The sequence below is a fragment of the Astyanax mexicanus genome, chromosome 5 (genome assembly GCF_023375975.1).
Source record: "Astyanax mexicanus isolate ESR-SI-001 chromosome 5, AstMex3_surface, whole genome shotgun sequence".
Lineage (NCBI taxonomy): Eukaryota > Metazoa > Chordata > Actinopteri > Characiformes > Acestrorhamphidae > Astyanax > Astyanax mexicanus.
Genome location: NC_064412.1, coordinates 4367823 through 4382136, shown reverse-complemented (window position 1 = coordinate 4382136; position 14314 = coordinate 4367823). Strand labels below are relative to the sequence as shown.

Sequence of the window (14314 nt, the reverse complement as noted above, 5' to 3'; positions counted from 1 at the left end):
AATGACAATATATTTATTTGGAATTTGGGAGAAATGTTGTCTGTAGTTTATAGAATAAAACAACAATGTTCATTTTACTCAAACATAAACCTATAAATAGCAAAATCAGAGAAACTGATTCAGAAACTGAAGTGGTCTCTTCAGTGGTCTCTATATGCTACATTCTGTAGTTTATACAAAGAGAAACTGTAATAAGACCAGATAAGTGTATTTTAATGCAGTGCCAGTCAAACGATTATTATTTCCTACATTATAAATAAATAATTTAGTCATCAAGACTATGAAGGAACACATAATGAATCATGTAGTAACTTAAAAGTGTTAAACCAAAATACTCTGTAAAGAAGTATTTAGATGCTCTAATCTGGGGAGCTGTTTGTTAACTTGTGGTTTCTGAGGCTGGAAACTCTGATTAACATATCCTGTACAACAGAGGAAACTCTTGCTGTTCTTTTTTTTTTTTTTTTTTTTTTTGCTTGGATGGTCCTGATGAGAGCCAGTTTCATCATTATAATGTTTTTGATAGTCTTTGCGGTGACTGCGCTTGAGAGAACTTCTAAAGTTCTTGCAGTTCTTCTTTTTGGATTAACTGATCTTTATTTCTTCTTAATGTCATTTTTTTCTTTATTTAGTTGAGTAGTAGTTGCTTCTCATAATCTGGATTAGATCAGATTAGATTAGATTAGATACTCAATTAGACCTATTCACTGTATACCTGTAACTCTACCTCTTCACTACTGTACTTTAACTGATGCTCTCAAACACTTTATTAAGAGACAAAAAGATTCAAGTAATTAACTCTTGATGAGTTCAGCACAGCTGTTAACTGAAAGCCTGAACTCCAGGTGACTCTACCTCATAAAACTGACTGAGAAAATCCAGCAGAGATGTTTTTTGTTTGTTAAATAATTCCATGTTTTATTTTCATACATTTAATCATATTTAATCTACAATGCAGAACATTTTAAAATAATGATAAAACACTTTTGACTGGTATTGTTTCCAGTCGGGAGGACGAGCTCCTCCCAAAACTAAAGACCAATAAATAAATTAGATTTGACCAAAACTGACACACGTGATGCATGATTGGGTGAACTGTATTCAGAGACGCAGGTCCTCTCCGTGAACGTTCCTTCCAGTTGCTTCACCTGATCTTTATTTAGAAGCTGTTTTACGGCTGCCTTCTTTAGCTCGGGTCGTTAAACAGGAAACAGGCGATGCCTACCTGCTGACGTATTACATAAGATTCATATTTCCAGAGCTCGTCTGGCTCTTCGGGCAAGCAGCAATCTGTTTAGAGCCACTGCTATGGAGACGAGTGTTATCGTAACGTCAGTAACGGTGGAATGTCTCTTCCAGGATTCAACGTCTCAAGGACTTCGCTTCAAGCATCCACTTCAGTCAAGTGAAGTCTGTCAAAATAATAATTAAATATTTACAGTTCAGTTATTTTTTTAATCTTTTACTTTAAATAAATAAAGTTCTCAACAGAAGGCTGTAAAATTCCCTTCAATCTTCAGCCCAATCCCATTTTTTTATGTTTTTTTTTGTTCCACTATCCCTTGTTTTTAAGTGTGACCTTTCACCTTGGAACAGAGTTAGCTACAAGAGGAAAAGTCATGAAATCTTTCCTCTAAAAAAAAAAACAAATTTTGGGACAACCCTTCATTCACCAGATACAGATATAGATATAGTTAAAGCTGTGGAGCGCTAAAGTTCAGCAACCTAACTGAGGCTGATTAGCTAGTTACAGTAACTTTAGAGCTTTATTGTATGTTTTCAGAAAGGGGGCAGGTGGAGCCTTCTTAATTCCTCTGTGACAGGAAGCTGAAGTTAGCTTTTAATACCTTTTATTAGCTTTTTTTTTTATTGTTCAGTTCCACCTTAAATTCTGCAGCAGCCTCTGCCACCTGTTGAATTATTTAAGGTGGAACTATTGAGACGAACTGCTAGCAATTTATGCTTTTATGCTTGTTATGAATAGAATGGCCATAAAGGATTGAAACTACACATTAACCCTTAGAACCCCATTGAAGCAAATTGCGTAAAAGAAATGTGCATTGTTTATACAGCTGAATTACTCAGGAATGATTCATACATTGTGACAAACAGGGTAAATAGCGCTGACCTCATGCTGAACTGAAGTGTTTTTGAGAAGTCTATTGTGAAATACACCTAAAGAATAGGCTTACCTTCATATTTCCATTTTTCCATACTTTATTATTTCATTATAAGCAGCTGATGGGAAATATTCAGTGTACTAAATCACTTTTTTATTTAGGTAGAAATATTGGCCATATTGGCCCAAATTATTCAAACTCTTAGCCTGCTATGACTGTCAAGGTTTTAGCAATCTGCATCCTAGAGGTGAGAATATCAAGAAAAATAAATCTGCCTGGTGCTTCTCATGTATTCTGTAATTAGCCATGTAATGAACTCATAATCAAAATCCTTATACATTTTAGGACTAATATACACTCTAATCTAACTATTACTGAAAAGAAAATTAAAAATTCTGATCAAAACATGAACAGTTCCATGAAGATTTACAAATTCTGGAAGCATTTACAGGTACATATCAAATGATAACATTTTTGAGCAGCTTAATGTTTTTTTTTTTTTTTATTATTGCATATGGCTATCTCCTAACATAACTGTGGTGTAACAAGTAAAAGTGGAACTGACAAAAACAGAGGAAAAAAACACCGAAATAGGCTGGGGTTCAAAGGGTTAAACTACAGTATGGTAATATAGTGGTTATTGTCGTTTCTAACAAGGAAATTACTCAAATTTGTGTGTTTCTTTGGTCGCTTGTTCGTCATCTTGCCAGAGTTTGTCATTATTGCCTTCTGTTTGGAGTGTTTTTCTGAAAAATCTCTATTTGAAGAGCAATGAAGCCCCAACACTTCTTTTAAACCTACCCCTCTAACCAAACAAGAACTGGGACACCCTACCCCCTACCCCTAGGCGAGTAGGCGCAAAACAAAGAGGGTTAGGGCCAATAGGGGTGAAATGGGATTGAGCTTTATTCTAGAGGTCCCATTGAACCTGTGCTTCCTTCCCGTCGTCTTCAAGACCTTTATTCCCTCACAGATCATCTGTGAACATCCAACATCTTCTTTCTTATTGTTGGAAGTTCAGAAGAAAAAGATCTATAGCTTCAACAGCTTCTCTTGATCTTCACTTAATTTCAGGCTTCTCCGGCTTTTCCTCCTGGCTCAGCACAGTGATTGGAGCGTGGTTCATCACCGACCTGTTCGATCGGTTCCTCCACTGGAGCGACATGCGAAAGCTGTCAGAGCTGAGCGTTCCTCGGCGCGAGGCTCTTTGGAAAGACGTTCTGAACCTCTCGCCAGCAAAGTAGTACATGATGGGATTCAGGCAGCTGTTGGAAGCCGCCACGCAGAGCGTCAGAACGGGAATCCTCAGAAGAAACCCCTCAAGCCGACAGTTTCCTCTCGAGACGATGGCGTGCAGGTGCACCGTGCGGACGATGTGGTACGGCAGGAAGCACAACAGGAAGGTGGTGAGGATCAGGGCGATCAAGTACACCGAGCGCAAACGACGCCCCGACTTTTGATTCCGGACTTTGCGACCCGCGAACAGTTTGTAGATGATGCATCCGTAGCAGATGAGAATGGTGCTGAAGGGAATGAGGAAGCCCAGCACCAACGCCAGGTAGTTCAGGTGGAGAATCCGTATCCAGTTCTTTTGGGGACCGGGATCAAAGCAGCGCATCTTCTCGCCGTCTTTCAGAGTTCCCGACATGAGGAACGGGACGGACATCAACGCTACGAACACCCAGATCCCAAAGCAAGCCAGGCTGGCTCGGCGCACCGTGACCAGGGTCTTGTTCCGCATGGGGTGAACCACAGCGAGGTACCGTAGAACGCTCAGGCCCATGAGGAACAGCACGCTGGTGTAGAGGTTCACGTAGAAGGAGTACACGCACCAGCGACACAGCCAGTCCGGGAAGTTCCAGTGACATTCCCTGGAGTAGTAGATCAACCTGAAGGGCAGCGTCAGGGTGAAGCTGACGTCGCTTATGGCCAGGTTCGTCATGAACACCGTGTTGGCCGTCTTCTTGGGGGTGTGCCACAGGAACACGAACAGAGCCACCAGGTTGCTCAGCAGTCCCACAGGAAACACAATGCTGTAGGTCACGGTGTACGACATGTATTTGAAGTGACTGCAGTTGTCACAGGTCACTGAGGCATTCGAGAGTGTGGGCGCTGAGGTCGGCGGAAGAGCTGAAGGGAAAAACAGAGGGAAGGGAGTTAATGAACAACCCAAGAATGAACACTTGTCCAAGAAAGCATGTAAACATGAAGCATGTAATTGAAAGCAAGCAACTGATCCAGTGAACAACCACAAAACATTTATCTTCATTATCAAGTCAAAGCTACAGTTACAGCTGATGTAAGAAAGTAACAGTGCTTGGCCACGATTTTTTAAAGCATGAGAACGAGATCCTAATGCATCCTTATACATGGCCATGTGTTATTAAAGAATGGGAACAAGATCCTAATGCATGGCCATGACTTATTAAAGAATGGGAACGAGATCCTAATGCATGGCCATGACTTATTAGGGCGTGGGAACAAGCTTATTAAGTCGAGGGGATGATAAATTAAGGCGTGGGGATGAGATAATTAAGTTGAGGGAATGATATATAAATGCATGGGAACAAGATAATTAAGTCATAGGGATGACCTATATGGCCACGACTTATTTATCTTGCTCCCACACTTTAATAAGTCGTCCTCATGCCTGAATAAGTCATGGTCATGCGTAATGATTTCATTCCAATTAAGGAGTGGGCACGACTTATTAAAGCTTGGGAACGAGATCTTAATGGGTGGCCATGACTAACTAAGGCATGGGAATGAGATAATTAACATGTGAGAATTTGATTATGGAGTCATGCAATTAGCAGAGTTTAATCAGGTGTGCTTTTTTTGTGACAAAAGATGATTTTGATGAATGGACGATCAATAGATGGTGATTAATCACATTTTTTTTATCTTAACCCATCAGAGCCCAGAACCATTTCTGAATATCGATACCAAATACAAAATGTAATCAGATAAATTAATTGAGCAGCACATTCATGTTTTTATTTCTCATTGTGATAAAAAAAGCACATGACTGCAAACATTTTGAGGCTAAAATCTTTATGTAACATAAATTACAACAATTTAATAACCTGTATTGTAACATTTTATCCTAAAAATCTAGTTATATGGAAAGTAAGGCATTTAGTTAAATCATTTAAATGGTTAAATGGTTGGAACAGAGCTGTAGAAGCTAAAAATACACTTTTAGAAGAGGAGTTAGTTTAGTTTTATTTCCAGCGCTAACACTAAAGCTCTCCTACATTCTGTAAATAAAATAGATGAACCAACACACTGTGCTGTGATGATGCTCTCACTCAATTGTTCACTATTAAACCATTCACATGCTTTAATTTCATATAACCAGTTTTGACACAATTTCTAGAACAAAATGTTAAAATACAAGTTATGAAATTATTGTTGTGTAACTAAAGGATTTTAACCTTAAAATATAACAGTTTTTGACTGGTACAGTATATTTTAGAATAGCAAATATCAGCAGCTTTATTTTAGTGTGAAATAATTTATTTTTTACTGTTTTACTGTAGAAAAACTACAGGAACTCACAAATCCAGTGGGTGAAATCTGGGTGAAATTTCTAAATTTTAGTTTGAGCAAACCTGTGATATTATTCAATAAATTACAGTATACACTTTGACGTAGACACTTTGACATTCGGTCACTGCTTTCTAGTCAAACGAGCTTCTATTTTATCAGAGATATTTTAGATATGCAAAGCAGATCTGCTTTCACTGGCTCTCACTGCACTGCTGAACTGTTATCCTCTGTTTTATATTTATATAGCTGTTGATCACAGTAATGTAGCTGATTTCTGCACCTTTACAGCCCACAGTAAAGTTCACAGTGCTCTTCTTTAACCGTAACCCTATGGTCGTTACAACGGACATCACGTATTTCCCTTTTTTTAATGTTTTGTTGCACATAACAGTACTTGAGCCCTGTTGTCAAACAGAATAGACCATAAACCACACAATGCAAAAGTTTACCAGCCAGTGTAACGGTAGCTTAGCCCCGCCCACTTTACTAAAAACACATAGCAACTCAAGACATTAGCATGATTACATTTTTAAATCAATTGACACCACTGATATAGATGAATGAGCCGTAAAATGTAACAACATGCACTGACTATTGAAATTTGATGAAATTACTGTTTTAAAATATGATTTTAAAACAGTAATTTGTTTCGCCTACACTCAAATTTACATGCGATTTCCAGCCTCTCCAGACTACGATACCCAGAATGCACCTCACTCTGACCTCACTCCCTCACACGATCACCTGATACTGCACACAGCACTTTCAGGAAGCAAATCACCTGACTATTGATTTCACCTGTGCACCTCAGTATAAATACACCTTCACTTCACTCACACCTCACTGAGTATTGTTTGGTTTATCTAAATACAAACACCTTGAATTTGAAATTAATAATTGCTGTGAGTAATCTGATCACATTTAAAAATCAATTGACACCACTAGTATAGATAAATGAGTGGTAAAATGTAACCATGTGCTCCGACTATAGGAATTTGATTGTAGTTTAAAACTACAAGAACTTATGAATCCAGTGAGCTAAATCTTTCTGATTTTTTTCTGATTTTATCAAAGAATTAACATATGATTTTAAAACAGTAATTTGTTTCCCCTAGACTCAGCTCTACCTGCGATCTCCTGCCTCCGGACTACGATACCCATAATTCACCTCACTCTGACATCACTTCCTTACATGATCACCTTGCAGTTTAAAAAGAACAAGTGTGATTAATCACATTTAAACACAGATTACGTGACACTGCACACTGCACTTCCAGGAAGCAAATCACCTGAATATTGATTTCACCTGTGCACCTCAGTATAAATACACCTTCACTTCACACACACATCTCACTGAGCACTGTTTGGTTTACCTACATAAAAAGCATTATTCTTATCTATTATTGTCTCTTGTTATGAACTCGTTTTGTTTTTTATCGACTCTAATTCTAATCAAAGCTGTTTTTGTACAATTGGAAACAACTACCTGATGCTGTTGCAAAAAAGGCCACTGAAACAAGCCAACGTCCCACATAGTCCTAAAATAAATTATTTGTTTTAAATTATTTAATTTGTTTAATATTGATCAAATCACCTGAATATTGATTTCACCTGTGCACCTCAGTATATATACACCTTCGCTCCACTCACACCTCGCTGAGTATTGTTTGGTTTACCTACATACAAACACCTTGTGTCTTAAGAAGAATGAGTGCGATTAATCATTGTTCATTAATCACAAATCACCTGACACTGCACACGGCTCTTCCAGGAAGCAAAATCACCTGAATATTGATTTCAACTGTGCACTTCAGTATTAAGACACCGTCCCTCCACACACACATCTCACTGAGCACTGTTTGGTTTACCTACGTAGAAAGTGCTATTCTTTGTCTATTATTGTCTATTGTTATGACCTTGTTTTGTATCTTTTTTTTACCGAATTTTCGCCTGTCTTCAGATATTTCCTATCTATTTTGATATTTTGTAGTTTTTTGACTACAAAAAAGACCAATGATTGAACAGCCACCAAATAAATACATTAACAGGAGCATGCCATCATCATGAAACAAGCCAACGTCCCACATAGTCCTAAAATAAATTATTTATTTTAAGTTATTTAAATTGTTTTAATGTGACTAGACTAGAACATATTTGATTTCCTTTCTGTGTGTCTGTAATCTCCAAAATGATGCTTAGTCTAAAATAAACTGTCGCTGACTGATGTGTAAATGTTTATAACATGTTAGATGACTCTTAGTTCAATACATTAATATATTACAGTGTGCAGTGTGGAGAGTTTAAAAAGTGTAACAAGGAACTGTTTCAAATATTTGTAAAGATCTCCTTTACAAATAATCAAGAGGAAAAACAAGAACAGCAGGTTCGATTCATCAAATTAATTCACTAGTTTCTGCACAGCTCAGTGGTTGTCCTGGTTTGACCAGTGATGAGAGGTGTGACTACAGATGTATTTAGCTGGAACTCGGAACAATCGACTCTTCTACACTCATGACGTTTATATTTTATTTATATGTACAGGAGTTTAGCACCTTTTAAATCACTCAGTCTCAAGCCCAGTCTGGACTACACAGTATTTTGAATGGAGATTTTCTATTAAAAGGAAACTCTATTCTACTATTACTTCAGGAAACTGACCCATTATATCCCGTCACAAAAACCCCAAAATAAAACAGAGGAAGCAGCTTTTATCCGCTTTTCTCCCAAACTGTTCCACTGTGGATATTTATTTATGACACAACATATAATGTTCCTCTCTAATCTAGTTTATAATCAGGGTGAAGTAATTAACCAGTGTGGATTAATTAAGCTTTATTTACTGTTTGTCGTCATCAAATAAATAATAATCAGTAAAACCAAGGGATAACACAAGCTGTGATGGCATGTAATTAAAAAATGTGATTAAAATCACATGACATCTCAAGTGTCCAATCTTATTTTTGGTTCAAGAAATCTTCACACAGGAAGCGACCCAATATGCATTTATTTTTAATTATTATTTTTTTCTATTAAGAATTATTTTTTTAACTGCTTATTATTTAGCTTGCATTACTTTTGGTTTTAAAATATTTTCTATTTTATATTTAAACACTTTTTTTCTGACTGTATCACTTTCTCCATAACTAACAATTTAATCTTTTCTAACAATCACATCCTCCCCAACTAACAATCACATGCTTCCTAAATTTCACATTTCCCTCTCAAAATCACATCCTCCAAAACTAACAATCGCATCCTCCCACAATACCAATTACAACCCCCAACTTAAAATCACATTGTCCCCAACTAGCACATCCTCTTTATCAATCACATTCTCTAAAAAGTACAAACACACCCTCCCCAACTGGCAATCACATCCTTCCTAGCCATCATATCCTCCCCAACTAACAATCACATGCTTCCTAAACTTTACACTTCTCTCTAACATCACACCCCCTTTCTAACAGTCACATCCTCCTAAAATAACAATTTCACACCCCCAACTAACAATCACATCCTCCCCGACTAACAATCACAGCTTCCCAAACTGACACTCTCCCTTACTAACAGTCAAATCCCCCTAAACTAACAATCACATTTTGTCCAACTATCACATCATTCTTAACAATCACATCCCTACAACTAACAATCAAATCTTCTAAAACTAACAGGCAAACCCCCCTTACTAACAATCACATCCTGCCAAAATAACAATTACAGCCCAACTAAAAATCACATTGTCCCCAACTAACAGATCCTCTTTACCAATCACATCCTCTGAAACGAACAAGCACACCCTCGCCAACTGGCGATCACATCCTCCCTAGCTATCAAATCCCCCCTAACAATTACATGCTTCCTAAACTTTACATTTCCCTCTAGCGTCACATCCTCCCCAACTAACAATCACATCCTCCCCAACTAATGCTCACATTCCCTCCCTAACAATCACATCCTCCCCAACTAACAATCACATATCCTAACTAACAATCACATCCCCTAACTAACAATCACATCCTCCCCAACTAACAATCACATCCTCCCCAACTAACAATCACATATCCTAACTAACAATCACATCCTCCTTAACTAACAATTACATCCTCCCCAACTAACAATCACATCCCCTAACTAACAATCACATCTTCACACCCCCTAACTAACAATCACATCCTCCTTAACTAACAATTACATCCTCAGTCACAACCCCTTACTAAGTCACATCCTCCCAAAATAATAATCACACCCCCCAACTAACAATCACATCCTCCCCAACTAACAATCACATATCCTAACTAACAATCACATCCCCTAACTAACAATCACATCCTCCCCAACTAATGCTCACATTCCCTCCCTAACAATCACATCCTCCCCAACTAACAATCACATATCCTAACTAACAATCACATCCTCCTTAACTAACAATTACATCCTCCCCAACTAACAATCACATCTTCACACCCCCTAACTAACAATCACATCCTCCTTAACTAACAATTACATCCTCCCCAACTAACAATCACATCTTCACACCCCCTAACTAACAATCACATCCTCCTTAACTAACAATTACATCCTCAGTCACAACCCCTTACTAAGTCACATCCTCCCAAAATAATAATCACACCCCCCAACTAACAATCACATACTCCCCTACTAACGATCATACAGTATCTTTCCAAACTAAGTCACATCCCCCTTACTAAGAATCACATCCTCCCGAACTAACAATCACATCCTCCCTTACATCTACTTTAAAGCCTCTTACAAGAATTGAGAGTGTTACTCTTGATTTCAGAAGAACTGGGTTAGGGTTTAACTGTGTCTACAGACGATTGGACATATAACTATAACTATAATTAACTATAACATTAAAACCAGGTTTGACAGGTGAAAGGAAATAAGTGATTATCTGGTTCCAGTGGGACCTCTTAATGGGGTTGATATACTGTATTATGCAGCAAATTAACAGGGTTATGGAGGTCCCACCTCACAGCTTTCAGGACTTAAAGCATCTGCTGCTGCTAATGTCTCGGTGCCAGAGACCACAGGTTTTAATGTTCTGGCTGATTAAGCAGATTAATAACAGCTTGTGTTGAGAAGTGACAGTTGAAGTGTAGCTGAAGCTTCAGTGGTTTAGAGAAGTCTGTTGTTGATCTTCTCACTCGGATGCAAATCGTATGGAAATGTGAATTTACAGCTCTGCTCTTCTACAAACACTGGGGTTCAAATACATTAATGAGACAAGACTGTTTCTGTTGAGGCTCATATTCTGTGTGGATATCTTTCAATCTTTAAACAGGACTGTTTAATCCTCTCCTTCTCACAAAACACCTGCTCTACATCTACCTGTATCTACTAGAAGTGAGACAATACAGCTCTGAAAAAAATAAGAGAAATAAAATATAAAAACACTTCAGTTTCTGAATCAGTTTCTCTGATTTTGCTATTTATAGGTTTATGTTTGAGTAAAATGAACATTGTTGTTTTATTCTATAAACTACAGACAACATTTCTCCCAAATTCCAAATAAAAATATTCTCATTTAGAGCATTTATTTACAGAAAATGAGAAATGTCTGAAATAACAAAAAAAGGTGTTCAGAAATCAATATTTGGTGGAAAAAACCTGGTTTTTAATCACAATTTTTTTCATGCATCTTGGCATCATGTTCTCCTCCACCAGTCTTACACACTGCTTTTGGATAACTTTATGCTGCTTTACTCCTGGTGCAAAAATTCAAGCAGTTCAGTTTGGTGGTTTGATGGCTTGTGAACTTCCATGTTCCTCTTAATAATAGTCCAGAGGTTTTCAATTTGAAATTTAATTAAAATAAAAAAAACTCATCACTTTGGATTTGAAGAGAGGAGGTGCAGTGGGGTATGGTGTCTCTCTCCCATCATGCAACGGTGGCTCAATTTCTTAGCTAAAACTAGCATTGTGTTTATTGCAGTTGGTTTCATTTTCCAGGCACTTCATAAGCTCTATCCAGGAGGGATTAATTTCTCAGGGGGACCTCTGTGAAAAATATTACACACTTCTTCTACTCAGTGATAAAACTCCAGCATCTGGAATGCAATTGAAAAAACAGGCGGACCAGTGAGTTTTTTGGCTTTCTTGGTCACGTGACATCAGGTTCAGTAGCTCCTCCATTTCCACTCGCTGTTGTGTTTTTAACGTGGATCTCAGTGGAAACCGTGGCGCACCCAAAGTGTAATTACGGTGCGCAGCAGTGGACAAATAGCTATTTTATTAAAGGCGAGGAGACGAAACTCAGAGATGTGCGTCCGGACGGGACTAAAATTACCGGAGGAGCACGGAGTTCAGAGAAAAACAGTAGATAATTCAGCCTGTAATTTTCTCAGAGGACGTCTGAGAAAAACACGTCCATGATTGTTCTGGATGGGAATAAAATCAGAGAAAACAGAGAACCCCCCATAAAAGATATTATTACCCCAGAAACCCCTGACAGAGTTGCCAGGTTTGAGGTTTTCCCGCCAAATTGGGCTTGTTTGAAAATACATCATTTTTGGGGTACTTTTAAAAATTATAGCAGCCACCAATTACAACAATAAGAACGATTACAACAATAAGAACCAGGAGAACATAAAAACATAAAGGACAGCATGGAAAGGAGAGAGAGAGACTCAGTTTATATAAGTGATAATAAAGTAATCTTCGCAAAAAAAGCTTCATAATGTGATTTTGCGACGTGACGCTGCTTTACGTTATTAAACTCATGAGAGCTGAACAATGGAGATGCATTGTTCTTTTGAAAAAATTAGCTACTGCATCTACCTCATTTGTTTTCATTTGATACATATATTTATATATTGCTGCACTAAAAGGTAGTAATTCTCATTTGTGAAAGTTTGGTTTAATGTCACTGTGAAATAAAGTTGGAAAAAAGTAAGCAGTGATATTATTTTGTCATATTTTTCGAAGAATAACTGAAAACATACTTAAATGTGGTATATCATGATATATATCGTTATCGTGATATTAAAAATTCCATATAGTGATATATAATTTTTTCATATCACCCAGCATTAATGTTACCATTAAATGTTCTTGACTGGGATATAAAACTGTTATAAAAGGAGAACTAATAAAATACTAATGTTACAATATTATTAATGACTTTAAGATAAAGAGCAATACTGATAATAAATACCTTATAAACTAAATATAAGTTGTACATTCATAGTTGTTTTGTGATTTGCTTCAAATGTGTGTCAGACATATATATTGGGCTAGTTTAAGCTTCTGGAGAGCGGGTTTTAGACTGACTTTGGGCTGGATTTTTTTGTTCGACCTGGCAACCCTGCCCCCTGAGAAACGAATCTATTCCGGATAGGGCTTAAATGTTGTAAACTGTAAAATTCTCTAAAAAAGCTTTATTAAAAGTACCACACTGCCTCTGCATGCCACAATAATTGCTACATTATTTTTACTAAAATGCATGACAGGAAATAAATATAAAAATGTAATGTGATTAAACTAGGCAAATATGAAAATATGTTTTTTACATAGTCAGAAGTCTTATAATAAATATCATAATAAATAGTCAAAGTAATTTATTTAGTCAAAAAGTAGTTTTACAATAAGTTTTAATGGCTAACAGGTACAATATTCTGATAAAGACCACAATATATGACTTCTAGTCTTCTTACCTGTCATTATCTCTGCATCACCCAGACTTTCTCTACATACAGAATCCCTCCTGAAGCTCCTGGTGATCTCCTCAGCGTCAGAGCCGTGTTTATTCCTCTGTGTGAGAGCTGATGATGTTGGTGCTCAGAGTGAGGATCTCCTGCATGCTGAGCTGCTGGTGTTCAGCAGGTTCTGGGCGGGTTGAGTCCTGAGCTCTGAGCTCTGAGAGCTTCTCTGGAAGTCTCTGTGTTTATCTGGATCCTCCCCTTCTTTTCACTTTCTCTGGCAGGAAGCGTGACCTGCCAGACCGCGGGCCTGGCACTCACCCAGCTGCTGCACTGACACAAACAAAACCCCTCAGGTTCTCTCACTAATACTCTACATATATATATATCTATACTATACTATACTATACTATACTATATAGTAATATACTCACCCAGCTGCCGCACTGACACAAACACAAACACAACCCCTCAGGTACTCTCACTGTCCCAACGTGCCTCAAGTCCACCGCCATCGTCCCCGTGCCGAAGAAGTCCACAGTGTCCTGCCTCAATGACTACCGTCCCGTTGCACTTACACCCATCATCATGAAGTGCTTCGAGAGGCTAGTCATGAGGAACATCAAGACACAACTGCCCTCTTCACTGGACCCCCTGCAGTTTGCGTATCGTCCCAATCGCTCCACGGACGATGCCATCACCAACACCCTTCATCTCTCCCTCACCCACCTGGAGAAGAAGGACACTTACGTCAGAATGCTGTTTATAGACTTCAGTTCAGCATTCAACACCATCATCCCACAGAACCTCACCAGGAAGCTAAGCTCGCTCGGACTCAACAACAATCCTCTGCAACTGGATCCTGGACTTTCTGACGGGGAGACCCCAGTCTGTCCGGTTCGGGGGCAGCACCTCCAGCACCATCACACTGAACACTGGGGCCCCCCAGGGCAGTGTCCTGAGTCCTCTGCTGTTCACCCT

At 38.2% G+C, this 14314-nt stretch overlaps 1 protein-coding gene across 1 annotated transcript; it reads right to left on the bottom strand.

Annotated features, from left to right (window-relative positions):
* Window positions 1-1571: 1571 nt before the first annotated feature.
* On the bottom strand, window positions 1572-13623 carry cysltr3 (cysteinyl leukotriene receptor 3). Its single transcript, XM_007237697.4, has 2 exons — window positions 13349-13623; window positions 1572-4250 (listed from the first exon to the last, which is right to left on the bottom strand). The coding sequence occupies exons 1-2, from the start codon at window positions 13353-13355 to the stop codon at window positions 3181-3183; spliced, it is 1077 nt and encodes a 358-aa protein (XP_007237759.3). The 5' UTR covers window positions 13356-13623; the 3' UTR covers window positions 1572-3180.
* Between the last annotated feature and the right edge of the window lie 691 nt (window positions 13624-14314).